The following is a 23,224-nucleotide window of genomic DNA, read 5'->3' as shown; positions in this document are numbered from 1 at the left end:
CCAATGGTGAGATTGAGGGATTAGTCATTAACTAATATATTAATGCTAGTCCAACGCCAATTAATGTTGGGACAATTAAATGTCCCAAGGGGGTTAGCACATTAATTGTGAGTGGCCACTAGCCAATTCTCAAGCAAGATCAAACCGTTAACTAATTAATTTTAAGAATTACCTTTCTAAAGGTAATACAATTAATTTTGGAAACGAAATTAGAAGGCTACCAAGTGGCAAAATAGACTGCCACTTGTCCCATGCAAACTGGATGAGGACTGTTTGGGAGCTGGCTGATTCCAGCCATTCAAAGGCTTGTGGAGGCTGGAGGGAGAGAAGAGAGTGCTGTTCCTACACTCACCAGCTGTTCTTGGCCATTTCCAGGCATCAAAGGAAGCTCTACAGGCAGGCAACGGGAGGTTATAGCATACTAGGCAGGGCGACAGCCATCTGGAGCCTCTAGGCTGCTGGGCAACAACATTTACTGCCGTTTTACAGTGGGCAGTAGCTGATGGATGCACTTTTCTCACACAAAAATCAGAAATTTCTCTCTCTTCAACTTCCTCTCTCATCTACTGATAGTCCCTCAATGGTTCTGACCTTTTCCAGCTGGGGATGAAAAGCAATTAAAGAAATTGCCACTGAAACCTTAATTTACAGAAAAATTTAGAGTTTCCATAGCCACCTTGGATCCATGCTGAAACTAGCCTTGCTTTTAAGGAAAGGCTGGTAATAACTTGATTGAACACCAATTACAGCAAGCATGAAATTCACATAAGCTGAAATGAAATTGTTATCGATCAATGTTGGACAATGGACACATGATTGGCCCCAAAACTTGGCAACCCTTTGTTAGAATGTGCAATGGTGCAAAGAGATAGCAGGGTTTCTAGAGAGAAACACAAAGTGTGTACGGCACACACTGAGAGAGAAGAAAAATGCAGAACCACAAGAAGAACACAGTGATGATGAACTGAATCATGCTATGAGAAGAAAAGCTGATACAAAGCTCAACAGATAACTGCACTGTCCGGTCTGAATCAGGCAGCAGGGTTTGTAGAGAGAAACACAAAGTGTGTGTGGCAGACACTAAGAGAGAAGACAAATGCAAAACCACAAGAACACGGTGATGATACACTGAATCATGCTATGAGAAGAAAAACTGATACAAAGCTCAACAGATAACTGCACTGTCCGATCTGAATCAGGCTGCAGCACCTATGGGGAATTTGCACAGTGAAGGGAGCAAAACGCAATCCTCCAGAAAGAGGGTTATCAAAGTAATCACTGGAAAGTGAAGGACAGCTGTCAAGGGAGCGAACCGCAATCCTCTGATGCCGTTGGAGATGAGGAAGATGATCACGAACTATCGAGGGAGCGAACTGCAATCCTCATATGCCAGAGATGAGCCAGGCTGCAAATGCAAATGCCATAGGTCAAAATGCTGAAAACACAAACAGTAGAATGCTGACCCTTGTGTGGGGGAAGGTCACCAGATGTGGAGGCGATGCCTGATGATGGCAAATGCAGACTATAAGGGCCTCCTCTATGCAAAACGCAAGGTAGATGATGATGCCAACGGGTGGAGATTGTTGCCAAGTGGAGAAGACCCAAAACGTAAGCAGAATAATGCTACCTCATGGAGAAGAGAAGTCGTCAACTATTAGATGATGATGCCAACAAGGTGAAGCCTTGAAATGCAGTATGAAAGGTAACAGGAACAAGGCGCTTGAAGGAGAAGGGGAAGGGAGACCACGAACTGCAATGTCCTCCAATAGGGGTATGAGAAAAAGTGGAGTGAAGAGGGAAGAGTGTCACAGTGATGGAGGAAGAGGGGTGAAGAATGAATGAAGTGACTGCCTATTTATAGGCATAAGCTACCTAGGGTAGTGCATTACGACAAGGGATGAAGAAACAGGAGCGAAGAGACATATGAAGAAGATGTAGAGAATCCCAAAGATCCAAGATTTCCACCTCAAAGGTAACTTGTAGTAAGGAACTGTAAGTGGGATGAACTGTAGAACCTAACTCCACCTCCGGAGAAAAGCCACTAGCTCTGTAACTCCAGGCTAGAAGGAATTTGAAGGCCTCGTCACCAAGTCGCGGCTAAACCTCGAAGGTCTCGATCTAGGTGGTCTTTGAATATCCTAGGCATCAATAGAAGAAATGACTCCCCGAAGATAACCATCCCCAAAGAGAAAATGGTGGAGAAAAACTTCATGATGAGTAGGTGCCCCCTCAAAGGTTGGAGAAGCAGAGGCCCCCTCAAAAACCGAAGAAGAAGTAGGAGCTCCCGTTGAGCGCAAAGACTACATCCCCCTCTGAGTCCCCCTTTATGAGAGATAGGAAATCTAAAAACTCATGGATCAAGGACTCCAAATCATGTGATGATGAAGTGGCATCAGGCATGTCGAAGAAGGCATCTGGGGTGTCAAAGATGTTGAAGAACTCCCAGAGTTGGCCTCTCAAACCTGAGTAGTCGAGGGTGGGGAAAGGTAAGGCTCATGCGAAGCTAAGTGTAGGCAACAGTCACTGTCTCTCAATGGAGTGGATTGTGGAGCCGAAGTAATGGAAGGTGTTGAGCAACCACCATCTTGCGAAGGAGCGGATTGCCAAGGGGACGGTATCCAACAATCACTCTCTCTCAAAGGAACAGACTGCAGAACCACGGGTCGCCGAGGTGGCATTCTCGAAACCCTAGAAAAAGTAGAAGCAACCTTTGTAGCACAATGCAACGCTTGCAAGGAGACTATGATGCTTGACGATCCTCTGTATGCTTGATAGAACTGAGTGTACATCGGATGCGTCTTATTGCCTTGAGCATAAAAATCTGAAAGCCAGTGCACAATAAACTCAATGGCCCACAAGGGACAGGTGGCATGACAAGTGCTGGGGGTTAGACGCATACTCCAGTGGTGTAGGGAGCAAAGATCCAAGTCAGCAAGCATCAGTGGGAGTTTCCGGTGATGCCAAAAAAGGAGCACCCGGCGATCTATCCATCTACTTGTGGAGAAGTCATAGCACTGGAGTGTCGACCTAGAGAAGGAAGGGTGGGTGGGAGAGAAAGAGAATGGTATCTCTATCTCTTATCGATGCACTGGAAATGAAAGGGAAAATCAGTAGATAATGTCAAATCCGCAACCTGTCTTTGCCTTCTCTAATGAAGGGGATCTTCATGGCTCACTGAGCACCTCTAGCTCTAATACAATGTCAAAATATGTGACGGTACAAAGATACAGTAGTGTTTGCGAGGAGGAAGATGGAGTGTGTATGGCAACACTACAAGAAGAAAAACTCAAAAACACAAGAACACGGTGGTATACACTGAATGATGCTATGAGAAGAAAAGTTGATACAACGGAGTAGAAACTCAAAAGATAAATGCATTATCCTGTCTAAATCAGACGGTAGCACCTATGGAAAATCTGCACAGTGAAGGAAGTAAAACACAGTCCTCCGGACAGTGGGTTATTGAAGCAATCACTAGAAGGTGAAGAACAACTGTTGAGGGAGTGAACCACAATCCTCTGATGACGTTAGAGATGAGGAAAATGATCACCAATTGTCGAGGGAATGAGCCACAGTCCTCAAATGCCATGGAGATGAGCCAGGTTGCAAACGCAAATGTCAAAGCCCAAAATGCTGAAAATGCAAATAGTAGAATGATGACCCCTATGTGGAGGAAGGTTGCTAGATGTGGAAGCGATGCTTGATGATGGAAAACATAGACTATAGGGACCTCCCTATGCAAAACACAAGGTAGATGATGATGCCAACAGGTGGAGACTATAGCCAACTGGGGAAGACCCAAAAAGCAAGTAGACTGATATTGCCTCGTCGAGAAGAGAAGTCGCCAGGTATCAAATGATGATACCAGCAAGGTGAAGCCTTCAAACACAGCCTAAAAGGTAAAAAGAATAGGGTGCCTAAAGGAGAAGGGGAAGGGTGACCACGAATTACGATGTCCTCCGGCAAGAATAAGAATGAATGAAGTGACAACCTATTTATAGGCATAAGCTATCTAGGGTGGCACAGCACTGTGCAGGCACCCACTAAAAAAAATGATCAAAATGTGCACACCAACCCTTTTTGGGGCTGTTAGTGCAAAACCCTAAATGAAGTGTGTAAACTAAAGAAGTGGTTTCTCAACACTTGTGGTATTTCTTTAGCTTGAAGTGAAATTGGTTGAAGTATACTGAGAATGCTCTCCAATCTCCTTCAATTTTCAACGCCCCTTCTCCTAAGCAAACAGCATGTCTTCAATTAAATTTATCCCTTGATTTTGATGGGATGATCTCTAATTCGCTCCTTGGGTGAGAGATTTGGCCCAAATTCAATTATGGCTGGCTGGCCTCTTGGAATTCTCTAAAATTTCCCAAATTCACTGGTTGAGTTCCAAGTCCAATGCCTCAACTCCTGAGCATACTACCTGAAGAGGTTGAGAAACCCTAATTTTTGCTGCAAATTAGGTTTTTGAAGCAGAAATTCTTCAATTTCTTCGGCTTGGGACTAAGAATGGCTGAGATCTTTCGAAAATTGCATGGATTTGGCTAAGCAAATAGAGGGGAAGCTGTAGAGAGAGACAGAGATTTCAGAGATTTCTTGCCAGAAATTAGTAAAATTAAGCTGATATCTCTGTTTTTCCACCCAAATGGATTCACCAGCAACAATTGGAGCATTAGAGGCTGTAATCTCTAGGAGAGAATGCATTACCAGCATGCATCAGCTTCCAAAGTCAAGAATAGGCAGTCAGCTTCACCAAAATGGTTTTGAATGGCTAGGAAACAGCCCCAAGAGAGCAGGCAGCAGCATTCAAAATCCTCTCCCCTCAGCTGTCCACAATTGGATTCAGCTCCCTCCCTCTCTCTCTCTCTCTCTCTCTCTCTCTCTCTCTCTCTCTCTCTCAAGTCAATTACATGGGTAATTTTGACAAGTGGCAGCGCTCCTTTCTTGATTTTTAGTCATTTTCAGTCCTTACTAATTACTTTTCAGAATATCAATTCAAAAAATTGATTAATCTTTAAAAATTGTGCTCAAATGGGAGTGCTTTTGCCAACACCTCTATTCAAGATGAGTGCCCTTTCCACAGTGTGGGCACTTGGGCTTCTTCTCCTTCTTTTCATCCTTCTTGTCCTCCTACTTCTTGTCCTTGGCATGTGCCTTCTTCTTCCCTCCACCTGTACTTGTAATAAATGCCTTGGTAAAGCCAAAACCACTGGCCCCAATCTCTTTGAGTCACTCCTCATGCTTCAAGACAAGTGGTGAAAGCTCCTCCCCTAAGAGTGTCTCATGGGTCCTCCAAGTGATAAGGCTGGTGTAGAAGACATCGAACAAAGGAGATGGTAGCTGAATCGAGAGGATCATAGCCATGTCTTCAAAGGATATCACCCGAGCAAGAGAAACAAGCTCACCACTCATGACCTCCATCTTAGTGATGTGCTCCTTCATAGAGGAGGAGTCATCAAGATTGAGCATCCGCAACTTCTTCTCAAGAGAAATCTTATGGGCAAACATCATGTGCTGATACAAAGACACAAGCTTCTTCCACACTTCCGCCGCGGTATTCAACCTACAAACATGCATAAGTACGGAATCATGCAAACTCATAAAGAGAGGATCTGGCTCGAGAGTTGAGCCGATCCCACAAGGCTGCACGCTCCATAGAAGTCCCATGCGTGGGATTCTCCTTAGGATGGGGGATAGAATCAGAAACAAGAGCCCAAAGATCGAAGGTGTCAAGTATGCACTCCACCTTACACGACCATAACGAACAGTTTGAACCGTCAAGTTTTTCTTCTTTGAGTAAGGAAGGTAAGACAAGCACCTGCGCTAAGGGTATCAAGGATGGCATCTTCACTTTGGAAGGAACCCTCTATGACAGATTAATAGAAGAGGGACAAGTGCAAATGGGAGTCTCCTCCCGCCAACGATAATCGTGTCTCCGCTCAAAGGAGTGTGTGGAAAGAAGCTCCTCCTCTAAGTCATCAAAGCCTGTAAACTAATAAGACATATTCGATCCTGCAATTACCCAGAAAGATGCGTTCGGATGGAAAAGAGTGGAAATAAAAGAGAGCTACAATGTTTGTAGATGTGCCGCCTCTCCATAGAAATCTATTGCCTGCACCAAGGAGCTCTCGCCTACACCAACAAATTTGCAATTTCAGCAAAACGCACGAAGGAAATATTGCCTACTGCCTATAAGCTATCGCTTGGCCCTGGATGATGTTGCCTAGCCTCCAAGGGATGTCACTTGGCTGCCTGGCGGGGCAAAAGACCGTCAATAGGGGGCTGCATTTGCAACAAACACAGGCTGAAAATCGGTGTGGTGATTTGGGCTGCTCCTCCACAAAAAACACCTGCTCCTTTGCAATAGATCTCTAGACTGTGTCCTCACTTAGCAGATGATACCGTATGTAGCGGAACTCTCATTTTCCAGTCGCTCTGTTGTAGGCAGGCACGAGAGCTTATCGATTCACCTCCCAGCCATGCTAAGGAAGATGCAGGACCAGGCCAATAGAACTGTCTTTTAATAAGACTATAAGTCTTATTAACTCCTGGATGTCCCGCACTAGGGGTATCATGACACTCAAAGAGTATCCGGTGCCTTATTTCTTCATCTTTCAAGCCACATACCCTACCCTTGTAGAGTAAATAACCATTATCAATGGTAAAATTCTTCCACTTCAATCCCATTTGAGCAACCCCTGATGCTCCATTTCCTTGTTGAACATCCTCAAATGTTCTTTTCTCAGTGGAGACCCTTTCATTTGGATCCCCATTATCAATTGTCTCCCATTTGTTGGAATATGCCGGATCAACCTGGCATTTCCCTTTTAAGGATTCAAGCAAATCGAAAGAGAATTGAGTAAAACTCAATTTATTTATGATGGGCATTCTGCTAAGCGCATCGACCACAATATTGTACTTTCATTTTCTATACCTTATCTCATAGTCAAACTCTTGGAGGAGTTCGGCCCATCTAGCTTTACACCCTTGTAGATCCAGTTGGTCATTAAGCCATTTAATGCTTTCATGATCCGTCAAGATCAAAAGTTTAGCACCGTACAGATAGTGCCTCCATTTCTTCATTGCATGTACTATTGCATACAGCTCCCTCTCATAAACGGAATAATTCCATTTTGCACGATCGTGTAGAGGGGGTCAACTATATCCTGTTGTACGTTGATGACTTACTCATCACACACTCAGATTTTGCTACCATCGCAGAAATTAAGGCAAAGCTTAGTGCTACCTTTGAGATAACAAACCTTGGTTTATTGTCTTATTTCTTGGGAATGCATGTAGTTCGATCTGGGAGCTGTATTTTTGTGTCACAGTAGAAGTACACACTTCAGCTTGTGGAACAATACACTACAGATCACACACGGCCAATAGCCATGCCTCTTGATCCTACTATCCATTTGTCGAAGAATACCCTAGGTCATCCTTTCGATGCACATACCTATCGGTCTATTGTAGGAAAACTTCTTTAGTTGATTCATACTAGGCCAAATTTAGCTTACTCAGTTAGCATGCTCAGTCAATATTTCACAATACCTAGGATGTCACATTGGATTGCATGTCTTCGTGTGTTGCGTTATTTACAGTGTACTTATTCTTATGGCCTGACATACCGTTCTAGTTTATTTTTGCAAGGCTCCATTGATTCTAATTGGGCAGGAGATCTTGACACCTGGCGTTACCATAGCGGCTACCTCTTTACCTTGGGCACGGCTCCCATTTCTTGGTCTAACCATAAACAGGAGACGGTAGCGTTTCATTTTTCTTGCGACTCTCCCACCGTTGTCTACTGCAACAACCAGAGTGCCACCGCCCTTACAGGCAATTTGATGCCTGATCATCACACCACGGACGCGGCATGTGGGAGTCCACTTCCACTTTTTCAGAGAGCAAGTTGAGCTAGGCACTATCTGTCTAGAGTTTGTATCTTCGTCAGATAATTTTGCGATCAACCGTCCGGTTCTTCAATACCTGCTACCCAAGATCGGCTTGGGTACACCCTCCCCTACTTCTTCAAATTGACAAGGAGAGGGTGCTTCCCCTTGCTTTCCCTTCTAGTTTGAGAGAGGACAACTTCTTCTCTTGATAGTAATGGTGATGATGCTTACAGTTTTTAGACATTCATTTATTCTTTTGTATTGTATTATAGACACTTGTAACTTCATCCACACTCTCACGATAATATGATTGTAAAAGGGCGCTTGGGCAAGTGAACAATTCCCCTGCGAGGGCACTGTCCAAGTGACACCGTTGTATAGCATTTTGCATGAACATGACATCTTACATCTCCCTTTGCATTACCTCATGCGTTGGCATTCTGTTTATGTAAACATGCATCTGTGTGTATTTATCCCTTTTCGGTCTTTTGGAGTGGTGGACTTTGAATCCACCATATTCATGGCATTGCACATGGTAGTCTCCAAGGCAGTTTTTCCCTAGCTTGCTTACTTGCTTCACTTATTTGCTATACCCACACCTTAGTCATTTTCCTTCTTCACCAACACCCAATAATGGTAGGGATAGTATGCTTATTTTGTGACGGTCTTGGGTCCCGGTCTTGGGTCCGGTCTTGGGTCCGACCATCCCTTATCACTCTCCCGTATTGGGGCACAAATACTCAATAGGACGAAAACTGATTTGTAACTCTCATTTAATGCTAAATCTATCAAAAATAAAAAGCCCTAAAAAAAAAGGTCCATAGTTGATTCCATCCGCCTTTGTAGGGCTTGGTAGGCCACTATGCAGCCAACGTGCACCCTTTGTCTGATGCCCTATCCTCTCTGGGGTGATCATTTAGGCTCCCTTAGTAAGATAGCCATCACCTCTGTAGTCTTAGTAGGCCATTGGGTAGTCGACGCACACCCTTTATCCGATGCTCTAGCTGCTTTGGGATGGTATGCCTTGGGGTAAAAGAAAAGAAAAAGGGCTTGGCTGGCCTTCATTCTCGTAGCACCATTGTTGGGCCTGAGAGGGGGTGTTGAGCTAGAAATACATTAGCTTTACTTAAACAACCCCAAAACATGCTTAATTAATGAAGTAACCTTGTTTATTTAAAAGAAATGCATTCCTAGGGAGTGTCTGTATCCCATAAGCACAAACGCACTTGGAAGGGCCCAAACTTTCTATAAGTAGGTATGCTGCCCTCCATTCAGCTCTAGATCTTGTTTTTGTGGGTTTCAGGCATTTTTAGCTTGCTGCCCACACCCCTTTCGCAGAGGATATTGCAATCTCAACTGTCCCTTGCTGTCATCTACAGTCTAACACCTGTTTCCAACCTTCCACCCACAATTTGCAGCTGTTTATATCAGAGCGATTGTTATTGATCACTATTCAGTTGCCGCCTGCTCAGTTTTCTCTCTCCTCCCTGCTGTTGCTGCTGTTTTTCTTTCCTCAACCTATTGCAGCAGATTTTCTCCCTCCACTGCCTGCATTTGCTATTTTCTCTCTCCTGCCGCCTGCGTTTTTAGTCTTTCACTCTCCTACACTGTCGTCTACATCAATTCCAAACTTCTTTGGCTGTGTTTGCTAGTGTTCAGCATCCGAAGGCTGCCTTGCTGCAATTCGGGATCCGTTCGGAGTACGACACACTCTCCATCTCATCACCCATGCCCTGATCCTTGAGATACAGGAGTTCGAGGTTCAATATTCATTCACTGCATAGTGTGTTTGCTGTATGAGCATTGTATATTCAGCAATCATATCACTTCATTTATTTTCTGTGTTCATTGTCTCTGAGTTACCCTAACCCTAACTGTGTTCTTTTATCAGTTTGTGTTTTGTCGTACGGTTTTTGTTTGTGTTTCTGTGTTAGGGTATTTCTTTACAACGATCTGCTGTAAAACCACGTCAATCCCTATGACAGCAACCACATGATCCCCTTTTGGTAAAGAGCTCGCTTTACCCTCATTGGCATGAACATAGTCCGACATAAGATTGTTGGCAGTGGCAAGCATGAACTGGAAAGACACATCAACCTGTGAGCAAGAAACACGAACATCTTGCTGAGGCAAATCCGGAGCACACAAAACTGGTTCATCAACCATCATGTTATGGTGTTTTCCCATCTCATCCCATCCATCAACTGCCCAGAATCCTCAGCCAAAGAGTCACCATCCGACTCCACCAATTCTTTTTCATCCCCATGCCCAATATGCTGGTCAAGAAAAGCCACATCAATTTGACACCTGCATATCAGCCATAATAAAGTCCAACCTTTGTGAAAGCTGCACAGAATCTCTCTCTCTCTCTCTCTCTCTCTCTCTCTCTCTCTCTCTCTCTCTCTCTCTCTCTCTCTCTCTGTGTGTGTTCCTGCATGTAGGGCAGGAGGTACAGGCAGAGTCCTCTGTTTCATGTGTGCTGCAGAGGCCCTGAAGGCAGGCACAAACTGCAAAGGCAGCAATACAGAATCGCTGAGCTTCAGGTCACTGTGATGGCACTCAATTCCAGTCTTTGCAGGGGCAGTAGGACAGTAGCACAGAACGTCAGGTCCAGGTTGCTGTGTTGGCCCTCATTTCTTGACTCTGCGTGCACAACAGGACAGCACAGGCATCAACGTGGCAGCAGAACCAGAGGGCATCTCTCTCTCTCTCTCTCTCTCTCTCTCTCTCTCTCTCTCTCTACAGCAAGAGAGCATGGAAAAAGATGCATGAGAGCCAGCCACCCCTACAAATTACTAGACCGGATGATTGGCATGGATATGCTTGCACACTCTATGATATCCCTGGCCAAGAGCCTATGCCACTCCCCTCAACCTCAAGACCAGCAAATTGCAGATTTTTCACAGAAAAAAAAGTGAGGAATGCCATATGGAAGCTGAAAAATGGAAGAGCCCAAGACCATGAGGGTTTAGTGGCTGAACACTTCACGCATGCCTGTGATATTCTGGCACCAACGCTGGCTCACATCTTTAATAGGGCAGTTTGTGAGGGATTTCCAACCTGTTGGTCAGACCATATTATCGTGCCGCTCTTTAAGAGTGGAAACCCCGCGCTACCTAGTAACTACCGAACTATCATGATTGGACACATGCTGGCCAAGATATATGGCTCTATCGTGGAACAAGCGTTGAGTGAATGGGCCGAGATGCATGGCCTGAGGTCAAAAGGCCAGGCTGGCTTCAGGAGGGGATATACTACTCTAGACCATATCTTTACATTGAGGGCAATCATTGAAGAAGGCAAGGCATTCAAGAAAAAGATCTATTGCTGTTTTGTGGACTTTCGCAAGGCCTTTGACACAATGCCACGTGCTAGACTCATGAAAAGAATGCAAAACATTGATGTGCCCGTAGAGATATAGTGGAGTATCTATGCCCTATATGAGACAGTGACAGGCAGAGTACGAACACCTGAGGGCATCTCAGATACAGTCAATAGCACCATTGGGATGAAACAAGGCTGTCCACTTTCACCGACACTTTTTGGGCTGTATATAGATGAAATTTCAGAATATGTGGATAGGACGGGTGGGGCCGGAGCCAGCCTAGCTGGAGTGCTGATACCATTACTGCTTTATGCCGATGATATTGTACTTATATCTGACTCACCTGAGGGACTAAATAGACACTTGGATGCATTATCAGCTTTTTGCAGAGATAGAGATCTTAAGGTGAACCTTGGGAAAACTAAAGTTATGGTATTTAACACTTCAGCTGCTTGGGTGACAAGAGCTGAGCACCAGTTTACTTTTGACGGAGAGCCAGTGGAGATGGTTAGGCAGTATGTTTATTTGGGGGTCACATTGAAGGGACCACAGTTCTCTTGGAGAGAGACATCAGAGGCTCATTTGGCAAAAGCATATGCAGCCTTAGGGGCATTGGAGAGGCAATGTGCTCACATACAATTTCATGAGCCGTGCACCAAACTGTGGCTTTTTGACACCTTGGTTACACCCACACTCCTATATGGGGCAGCTATTTGGGGTCCGAGTCTGTTTCACACGAGGAGACAGCCTTTGGGAGACCAGGATGGACCAGAGAAGGAATACTATGATGGATGGGAGCATATGGAAAGACCACTGGTCATGATGATCTCACGCATGATACGAGCGAAGAGCTCGACCCCACATGAGATTATCAGAGCTGAGTTGGGGGCATCACCCATGGTGGCTGAGGCCTTGGTTCAAGCAGTGACTTTCATACATAGACTATGGGAGCTCCCCCAAGATAAATACCCACGGCTAGCCCTGGCCTCTTCTAGACAACTAGCAGCAGACGGTGACAGACACTGTTGGTATGCTCAAATGAGTACATGGATGCGTCTACATGGTCTGCAGATTGACAGACTACCCCCCTTTGACTATAGCCTGGATTGCCCTACACTTGACCTAAGCCGATCAGAGCTAAACCATGTGATCAGAGCAGACATACTGAAGTTAGATACGGAGAAGACCTGGATCCGACCCCCCTCGCCCCATGGCACGAGGATGGCACACTACCAGACCCACTTCCTCCAGGTATCTGAGGATGGTTTCATCACCCGACCCAATTACATGGACACACAGCTGCCTCATGGACTACGCACAGTTATTGGTCAGATCCGCACCTCATCCCACCACCTGAGGATTGAGACAGGCAGATGGGAGGGTATACAGACAGAAGAACGCATATGCCCACTATGCGACAGAGAGCTAGAGACAAAGGAACACTACATCTGCCGATGCACTGTATATTACGACATACGAGGTAGATACCACTGTCTGTTTCGAGAGGGTTTTGGACCCCTGAGACGGATCATGCAGTATGAGGATCAGAGATGCTTGGGATTTTTCCTCTTGGAGCTCCAGAGGCGCAGAGCAACAATTCTACGGAGTAGGAGGCCCCCACAGCTTGGCTCACATAGACAGAGAGCAGTCACTGACTTTTTCATGGATACACGACAGAGTATGGCAGATACCACTACTACTGCCACACAGCCTACAGGAGTACATCATCATTGGACCTCATCTTCTGTAGGTGTCCCTTTGGATAGAGCAGTGGCACTTAGCCGGTCTAGGCGCCCACGTCCACCCGGACGAAGGCCTAGACATCCACACCACAGACAAATTAAAGCCATCATTGAGCGCCACAGGAGACAGATGCCAAGACGCCTCAGCTATGCAGAGATACACCTCCCTAGAGAACAGACATATCATTGATGGAGAGTTTTCCTTTCTCTACTCTCACTTTCAGATCACTGACATGTTTCCCTTTTATGGGACACTATTTCATTTCCTTTTCAGTCTTATAGGCATGTTTTTCATATTTTTTCTCGTTCTAGATGAGAAACACACCATCATTGTATGTACTGCTTTGGTCTCATAGGCCACATTGGCCTTGTAGAGACGTTAATATACTCTCTCTCTCTCTCTCTCTCTCTCTCTCTCTCTCTCTCTCTCTCTCTCTCTCTCTCTCTCTCTCTCTCTCTCTCTCGTGAATAAGAGTATATTAATGTATGGAAATATTTACATCAAGCCTTCAGGCCAACCAAACAAAAAGGAAAACAACAGTAATGAAGCCATCAGCCTATCAGAACAACCATTCTACACGAGTACCACTAAGAGATCACACCGAAAGGACAATAGACATAAACGCCAGCTCTCTCTCTCTCTCTCTCTCTTTTTCGTAAATCTCTCTCTCTCTCTCTCTCTCTCTCTCTCTCTCTCTCTCTCTCTCTCTCTCTCTCTCTCTCTCTCTCTCTCTCTCTCATAAAAGGTAATTGTATTAATTCCGGAAAAAAGGTACAAGTTTACATGATTACAAGATACACGAGGGCTCTAAGACAACGTGTGTAAAATCCCAATACGAAGCCACGAAAAAGTTACACAAGTCATGGCAAAGTCCCAGAGAAAATTGCCATATGCCAGGGAAGTAAGTCCTCCCAAGGGAGCAAGTCTGAGTGCCGAATGAGATCTATCTACCAATGCAAGAGACCTTTAAGCCTAGCAATGTGGCTCGGTACATTAGAGGCCGAATCAAAAAGAAAGGCATTCCGAGTGGTCCAATTGTGCCAACATCCCCAGGATCTAAAAAAGTGGAATAAGATCTTCATATGCAACTGTGGCGGTGTGGGGTATTTTGGGCGCACAAAAACCCAACCGAAAGGGGTTAGTGAGGACCCCACCATCGCACGCCAAACCTCTGACAAGAGCGACCAGATATTCTTAGCGAGAGGGCAAAAAATAAATCGATGTCGGGCCGATTCCACAGTAGTGGTGCAGAAGAAACGATTGCCATTCGAGATTCGACGCTTGGAAAGAGCCGAGGCAAGAGGAAGACCACCAATCATCACCCGCCAAAGAAAGACCTTACATTTGAAAGGTGTCTTATTCAACCAGCCCTCCATCACAGTTGCCTTCCACCATGACTGAGATTTCCGCAATCCCCATACAGTATTAACTTTAACACCCAGCCATTGATGATCTTTAATCAGAAGATGATACACCTGATTAGCAGAGGCCTTTTCCAGACTCAACTGGCCTGCAAGGTCCCAGTCCTGCCGAGGACGATCCACAGCAAGGGTAGGAAAGGATTGCCTGCTCTAAAGCACTAACAAAAGTTGTTCCCATAAATCACGGTATCCACGCGGGATTTTGAAAAGTCTCCTGGCAGTACGAAACGATGCGAAGACATTAAGACTGGCAAGGGTGGCATCCGCAACTAAAGTCACACCCAAACGGGCCATGAGGTTAAATTTTGGTCTGAGCTCATGTTTGTCTTCCCATGAAAGTAATCTCAAGACTGCCAACAATTCCAGTTGAAAGGAGTTAGTATGCAAGCGGTCCTCCACTAGATGCCAACGCGCCTTTTGGAGCACCACTTTCCAGGAGCCGACCAAATGCAGTAACAGAGAGGAGGACGGACTGGAAAACAGCCGAAGCCCGCTGTCCTCAAGAAAATAACGGGCTATAATGGCCCACGGGTGATGATCCACACACAGCACGAAAAAGAGACCAACGAAGTGCCAGCATATGAGTTTCGGCATCCAAAATAGCTCCACCACCCATGCGCTTGGGGGTACATGTATGTGACCACGAAATCCACGAAATACCTACGTGCAATGAATCCTTCTTCCATAACATGAAACGAATGGGGCGAGTGAGAGCCTTCAAAGTAGTAGGAGTCCACGGCAGCAATGGCAAGAAATATGTGAGCATTGGCAGCATAATTGTCTGAGCCACTTTGAGGCGGACATGGAAGGGCCACGCTTGCAACTTCCAATACATAAACTTAGCTGCCAGTTTCTGTGAAATCCACTCCAGTAGTTGCTTTGGCCGAACATCAACACCCAACGGGTACCCAAGATGCCTGACAATGGAGCCATGGGGAACAACCTGACCCTGCCAACCCAATGACTATAAATCAAACTCCGTGCAACTGAGAATGGCTGATTTGAAGGCATTGATGCGAAGACCAGAAGCATGACCAAAACGCGTCCAAACATCTAATGCCTTGCAAATGTTGTCCTTGTCCGCATGCAAAATCATAAAGCTATCATCAGCCAAAGATTGGCTGATGAAGTACTGTCCCAAAAGAAGAGACAATCCAGCCAGCTGAGTAGAAGCTACCATTGAAGATAACATTGAAAGAACCGGGTGGATCGCCAGGGCAAAGAAGAGAGGTCAAAGGCTCCAGATCCAATTGAATCAATACCACTTCCTGACTAGAGTGCCTTGCATAGTCAATAGCCATTTGCACATTTAAGATATTATGCAGAATGTTGCAGCCCTTAATGAAACCATATTGAAGAGGATGCACAATAGCTGGAAGGTGCTTGTGGAGCCAATTCGCCAGCACTTTGGAAAAGATTTTATACATCGAACCCATCAAAGAAATTGGTCTCCAATGTTGCAACATTGACGGCGAAGGAACCTTTGGAAGCAGTTTGATAAGGCCTTCTTTCCATGAGGAAGGCATAACCCCTGTTTCCCAAACCTTCTAAAACATAGCCGCCAATGGCTTCACCAGTTGGGTAGCCGAGCTCTCAAAGAATTCATTGGTAAGACCGTCCCAACCAGGGCTTTTATCCTTAGGCACGCGTAACAAAACATCCATAACCTCCTCCTCACAAATATCTGCCTCCAAAGTAGCTTGCATATCAAGTGGAACCTGATGGCGGACCAGATCATAGAAGACTGAGCGTGCATGCGTAACTTGATCAGAAGGCAACGGAGAAGAACCAAGAAGATCCAGAAAATAATTCCTACACATATTGACAATGGTCTGCGAATCAGTGACCATGCGACCTTCTAAATCCTAGAGTCTAGTCATATTTTCTCGAGCAAGAGAAACATACAAGGCGCGAAAGAACTTATGAGTCTGACAAGCACTATCTTGCAAATTGTCAATCAAGTTGTGCAGTTTGGCTTGCTAATAAGATTTCAACTAAAATTCTTTAATAAGATCAGCCAAACGCATCACCAGTGACAGCAGAAATTCATCATCTGGGATGTCCACTAGCAGCGAACGAACCAAAGCCAGTAAGTCCGCTGCGTGTCGACGCCGTTGACAAATAGAGACATGATGGATCCCATACTGCCGAGCAACCCACTGCACATTAGAGAGCAGACGTGCAAAGGAAACCGAGCCCTCAACGGCGAAGTCCAATAAAAACCTCTCAATCAATCGCTGCATATAGCCCTAAAAGATTAGATGCTTCAAATAAGACGAGTTGAAACGTAAAGGGAGTCTATCCAACAACTGCATAAAAGGTGCAAAGGGTTGTGCAAGTATCTCAAGCTGGAGAGGGAAATGGTCCGACAAGGCATATTGCTGCAAGACTTTCATTTCCAGCATCTCAAGAAGAAAATCATCATCCTGCATGATATACATTCGGTCCAACCGCGACCATGTAGTTGCATATTGTGCGGAATGAAAAGTAAACCCTGTAGAAGAAGGGTGGAGCCAAGACCAGAGATCTTGCTTAAGTACCGCAAGAGCAAAGGCATTCCACACCCGACTTTCAGGAGCATCCATCACCGAATGCCCTGAAGTGGACTGAGAAGATTCAACACACATATTGAAATCCCCCATCAAAAAACCCCTTCTGCCAAGTGACATGGAGCTCTGCAAAGTCTTCCAAAGTCTCTCTCTCTCTTTTTTTTTTTCGTAAATACTCTCTCTCTCTCTCTCTCTCTCTCTCTCTCTCTCTCTCTCTCTCTCTCTCTCTCTCTCTCTCTCCCCCAGCCCACTACCTACTCATCCCAAAAATCATAAATGGCTGCTGTTGGTTCCTCCCAAGGCCGAACTCCGCGCAATGCACCTAGAGATTGGTCATGGTGGGATGAAGTGAATGTTGAGCACCCTGCTCATGGTGGAGGAGCACGTCGATGGATGTGCAAGCTATGTCCTTATGGGCGCACAAGCAGGGCTGATAAGGTGCGTGCTCATTTCTTGGGAGAGGAAGGAAAAGAGCTGAGCTTTTGCACACGAATGGCACATGAGAAGAGGCACGTGCAGCAGATCAAGATGCCTTGGCTCAATTGAGGCAACATGTGGCTATTGATCCTGCCACACACATTCCACATGCAGTATCTATTGCACCCCCTCCGATATCGGCTACAGCTAAACCCTCATCCTCCCATGTACAAAGTGTATTGGAGGTTGGGGCATCTAGTTCTGATGCACCTCACATACACCGACAAAGTACCCTCTGCAGATTCCCCAGGTGGCAAAAGGTTAGAGATCTAAACAAGGTACTTACCACCTGTGATAGTGATTTGAATGTGCATCCAACCATTTGGGTGCACCCCAAGTCTAGGGCATATGGCAGCACTGATGTTAACCCCAGAGCTGCCCCGAGTGATCCATCATCTAAACAGGCTGTTGTAACTCTACAAACTGTTTCCATGGATACTACGCCAGCTATTTTGTAGCTTATTGTTCACTCATTACAACCAGGAAATCAGTAGATTTGACCGGCTGCATCTTTCCTGAGCTGCAAGGCCAAAGAGGTGTATGTTTGGCCACTGTTTGCAACTGGTTTTCAGATCTGATAGCATTAGGATTCTGATAAGATTGACATGTGAAGATGAAAACAGTTTCCCCATGTTGACTTTTGCAACACTAGCTGATGATCTTCTTGATAATGTAAATCTGCTCATGATGGTATTGCTTTTTCAGTCTGACACATTTGTATTTCTTTATGGTTAATGTGACTAATGTGTCTTTTCACCCCTCTCAACTTTGTCATAGTAATATAAGTTGTTGCAGAAATGAAAAAAGATAGAAACAAAACATCCTCGTACATAACTTCAAATCGCTCTGATGCTGGTTATTAGTTTCCCAACAAGGCATGCCCCACAACATGTGCAGATTGTGAACAGTTCCACCATTGATGTGTATCATAAGGGATGCCAGGTCCATAACAAGATTCTTGTCTGTAAAAAAGTAATAGGACATGCTGAGATAAACACAATAAATTTATCACATAACCCTTGAAAAAACAAAAATCAACTAATGTTTTGGAAGTCTCAGCAAGGAAAATATCTCAATCAGACCTGGATTGTTTGCTGGTTGTGCATGTAAGAGATTGAGCAGCCCCAAATAATGCAAGCATGATGGAGAATGCATGCAAATCAAAGCCTGACTGCACTGGTTAAGGCACATGGATGCTGGGAACACCTGTATCAGTATTTGACCAATAGGAAGGCTTGAAGCATGAATGGCTGAAATAGTCCAGATCAACTGATGTGCTCATAAATGTCCAGAAGAGGAGAGACAACCTAAAAACAGTACATGATTGATGTGCAGCCTTAACTATGTAGCTGGATTGTAACAAGCCATTTGGACAAAAAGGATGTCACCAAGTGTTGGAGAAGGCTTGAAGGTTAATGGTCTTGAATGAGTAACCAGCCAGATGGTAGTAAGCCATTTGTACAAATAGAACACTCCTGAGTGTGCATAAACCTTGGCGTTAGGTGCCTTAAATGAGCAACCAGGTGCCTTCTTGGCTTAATTTGCACTGTGCACAACCAAGCACAGCACCAACAACTAATTCAGTGTGCAATGACCAGTCCAGGCAGCATTTTAAAGCTTGTCTAAATTCACCTATGAAAGTGAGGCATAGCCCTAATGTAACTTAGCATTGAATCACTAGAAACAGTGATGGCATCTCATAATCCACTGTGGCAGGTAAAATGGTATCTATGTTTTGCTCGCATCATTGACAGATTCATCTACCAGGGTAAAAGCTAGTAGAGTGTGCATTGACAAGATCTGCTTTTCAGCAGCAAGTAGTTGCACTGTGAACAGCATACCTAGCAACAAGGGTAGGAAGAGGGAATCTCAACAGCAAGGCCTATTTTAAGTGCACAATGCACATGGATACCCTACTTACAAAAAAACAGTCTATCAGTCATGGTTCATCAATCACACAGTTTTAAGTATTGTATTTTGTTACTCTTTAAGGAGTAACAAATTTCAGACGTATTAGAAGACTAGCTCTAAAACTGTGCTTATGTGCACTAATTAGGGTCTGCTCAGTTGACTAAAGCAGAAGGAACACTGAGGTTCATTGTAAGAAAGAAAAAAAAGAGAGGATGCCCTCTCAGCATCAGAATTTAATGCATGAATAAGACATGCACCATCTCTGAAAGGTTCACTACTTCTCTTCCAATGAAAGGAAACCTCGCCATTTGTGTGTCAATCTACAGGATACTTCTAGGCCATCAAGTTGGCCTAGTAACACAGCACAGACAGGAGTGCAGACAGTGCAAATTTCTACTATTGAGCAAGTTTAAAGCATAGTGGAACCAAAGATGAGAATTAAACACCTCCAGTTTTCATTTATTTGTACATAAAATCACATGTTATCAAAAGAATCTCAATGAATACAACCATTTCATCATGAAAATATAACACTGGGTTACAAACACAGGTAAGGGGGAGAGGAGTGTGAGCTCAAGAGCGCCTGCTAAGAAGGACATACTATGTGAACTAAGCAGTTCAAAAATGGCCGTGGACAAAAATTAGGAAATTTCTGAGAGTATATACTAAATTAGTCTACTCTGAAAATTGATAAAACTAGATCCTCAGAAGAGGCTAAAACAGGAAAGCTTATGACAATAGGATTTGACCTGATTCCAACCAAATTGTCATCAATAAAGGAACGAAATTGCAATTGCACCTTCAACGCAGGAAAAAAAAAAGTAAACCTTCTTTGCCGTATCTTAAGTTTTTCATGACTCGTTGTAAAATATAAACCATGAGAATCTGAGCAAGATACTTTCAAAAAAGAGATATGAATCAAGAACCTGTCCAGTAAATGTTCGTTGAATCTTCTGACCAAGCTTTACTGCATCAACCTGATATAGAGCACACAAGTAAAGTGCCAAAAATAAACAAACAGATAAAGCAGAAGAGGACAAAAATGTCATTTGTAGACAGTAGAAAAAGGTACATGACTTAGAATCCTGATGAAAAGTCAAAATCCTGCTGCATATTTAAGAGCCGGTTCATTAGAAACACATCTTGATTTTTTGCGCCACAGAAGCAAGTAATTGAATATGCAAGGAATTAAAGACATACAATCTGTTTGGGGATAGCATTAAGTAATTCAAACAGCCTCTCTCAAGTCTAGGCCACAAGCAAGATGTTGCAGGACATCACAACAATCAAAGAAGTCAAGATCCAAAAAAAGAAAGAATTGACAATTGTATGCCAGGCTATGCTAGATTAAAAATGCCCTGTGCCTCTAAAAGCACATGAGCCACCTTTCTATTTATTGTTCACTTATTAGAAAATCGTGTAAGTTTTCCTTCTGAGAAAAAGGGGGCTTACTAGACTGTAAAAGCATCAAGGCTTTTTTATTACATTAAACAAGGAAAGCAAAGGAGGTAATGGAAGAGAGAAAGATGGAACCTGTATGGCTACAAGCAGAATTCCATCTGAACAATGTCTGCGGTTATATGAGCCTTTGCAAAAGAAACAAATAGGCTATAGGTCTGAACAGGCTCGTGCTATAGGCCCATTGAAGAAGATATAACAACTGGTCACATCCTCTCACCTCTAAAGGACACAATACTCAATGCCTGTGAGCCTCAAAGTGCGAAGAGTTGAATCCTCCATGCTAAACTTAGGCTACTAGAAGTGAGCTGTGTAAAATCCACCATAGTCCCAAAGAAATAAAGCTTTGGCCCATAGCATATGGTTCATACCAGAGTCATGCAGTCTTGTTGCTCAACTAAACAACTCTCTAAGAGTGCAAGCTCCTAAAGCATGCCACAAAAGCACAATTATAGGTAAAAGTCATAGTACGTAGACTTACTGCCATGATCAGCTGAAAAGAATCTCTCTCCCCACCGAGGTCCTACCATAGGCCAAAACCAAAAGATGCCTAACCTTGGCATTCTATGGCCCAAATGTCTCAAGAAATCATGAACATAGCAACAAATAGAGCACCTGTCAACAGTACCAACTGTGTGTGTGGGGATGCACTAATCAGCATGGATATGCTCCAAAGAGAAACAGAACTACGGGCTGACCCCCTTGGAAACTCTAATGGGGTGCTACTCACCACAAACGTGGGAAGATAAGCTAGGGTTTGCACTGAGAAAACACATAATGGACAAACATCACTAAAACACGATAACTCAAACAATAACACAGAAACCCTAAATGCAAAACACAATACGCAAAAACACAAACACAATAGAGAGAGAAGAGAACTCTGGAGTGAATGAATCAATTATGTAAATGAAGGAAAGAGTGTACAGAATGCTCAAAGGCAGAGCAATGGATGTAGCACGAGCGTGACATCCACTGAAGATGGATCCCAAGTGTTGTAACCGCTAGTCAGGGCTGAAAGAGGGCTGAATGTGGAAGAGCAATAGGCTGGTCACCAAAACAAGTAGTCTAGAGGCTGAAATCTGGTAAACACAGTAGTGTACCACCCATCGAAGGCTGAAAACTGGTCACCGAAGCTGTAGACAGCAGGGCGACAAGAGTGATGTGTGATGATCGAAAGCGGCCTGCAGAACAGCAAAACACAAGCTGTTGACTGTCTTCTGAATGTTGATATGGCAATACGTCAGGCCTGCAGTGAAATGCAAATGTTTGGGTCCTCCTGACAGTAGGGCAGTAGCAACAAAATGGACGCCAAGTGTTGTTGATGATGTGGTCATAGTCAATGATAATTGGACAGTAGATGGGCAAGGATTGAAGGCTGAGAACTGGGCCCCAATAGCAACAGTGGCAATATGTCAGGCCTGCAGTGAAATGCAGATGTTTGGGTCCTCCTCACAGTAGGGCAGTAGCAACAAAATGAACGCCAAGTGTTGTAGATGATGTGGTCATAGTCAATGATAATTGGACAGTAGATAGGCAAGGGTTGAAGGCTGAGAACTAGGTGCCAATAGCAACAGAGGATGTGTGGACTAATGAGCTTGCAAAAAAAGGATAGGCTGAATGGTGGCCAACCTGTCTATTTATAGATACAGAAGGATCCTCCCAAATTAGGATTTTGCTTCTAGGAAACAAAAACTCTCTAGGACCATGCAATGAAACTTTTGGTAATTTACATGTTTTGGGGCTGTTTTAAAGAGCTAATCAATTTGTAATGCATTTGTAGCTCAACATCCCCTCTCAGGACCAAATTTGAAACCAAGAAGGGATTGGAAGAAAAGCTCAAGCCCATTTGTACCCCCGGGCATTCCATCCCAAAGCAGCTAGGATATCGGACAAAGGGTACACAGTGGCTATCCAATGGCCTACCAAAGCTATAGAGGCAATGGTTATCTTACCAAGGGAGTCAAAGTGATCACCCCAGAGAGGCCAAGGCATCCCTACGAAGGTCAATGGAACCACATTGAACTTTTTTTTTGGTTTTTTGTTAATTTGAAAACATATAGCTTGCAATCTAACTAGTAATTATGCCCCAACAAGAGAAGAAAAAGGGATGGTTAGATCCAACAAATCACAAAACAAACAAGCTATTCCAACCACTCGTGGGTGTCAATGACCAAGTACAAGGGTGAAGAGATATAGAGATGTGGTGGTAAGATGGTGAAAGAACCGTCAATGAAAACAGCTCATGATCCACTCAAGGATGCTCTACACAATGAGATGCAAAGAGTAATGCTACATGATGAGAATGTGTATATAGCAAGTGCCACTTAGACATTGTCCCTCATGGGGAAATTTTCCACTTGTCCAAGCACCCTTTTACAAAGATGGTGATGATCATGCAATGCAAAGGAGAGATACAACAAGAAAGGGAGACCGATGTTGAGGACAATC

The 23,224-nt window shown here is 44.3% G+C and overlaps 1 protein-coding gene across 2 annotated transcripts in view; it reads right to left on the bottom strand.

Moving 5' to 3' along the window:
- NSF (AAA-type ATPase family protein) overlaps positions 1–23,224 on the bottom strand; it is an 85,588-nt gene that overhangs the window by 35,334 nt on the left and 27,030 nt on the right. For both annotated transcript variants that reach the window (XM_087690877.1, XM_087690878.1), the window contains one exon: positions 20,242–20,292. In XM_087690877.1, coding sequence (XP_087547003.1) covers positions 20,242–20,292 — 51 coding nt within the window. The remainder of the gene's footprint in view (positions 1–20,241; positions 20,293–23,224) is intronic.

This window comes from Lygodium microphyllum, chromosome 13, assembly GCF_053477565.2.
Source record: "Lygodium microphyllum isolate KBCC chromosome 13, Lygodium_microphyllum_v1.1.10, whole genome shotgun sequence".
NCBI classification, from domain to species: Eukaryota; Viridiplantae; Streptophyta; class Polypodiopsida; order Schizaeales; family Lygodiaceae; genus Lygodium; species Lygodium microphyllum.
The sequence above is the reverse complement of the archived record's forward strand: the minus strand, read 5'-3'. Positions and strand labels throughout refer to the sequence as shown.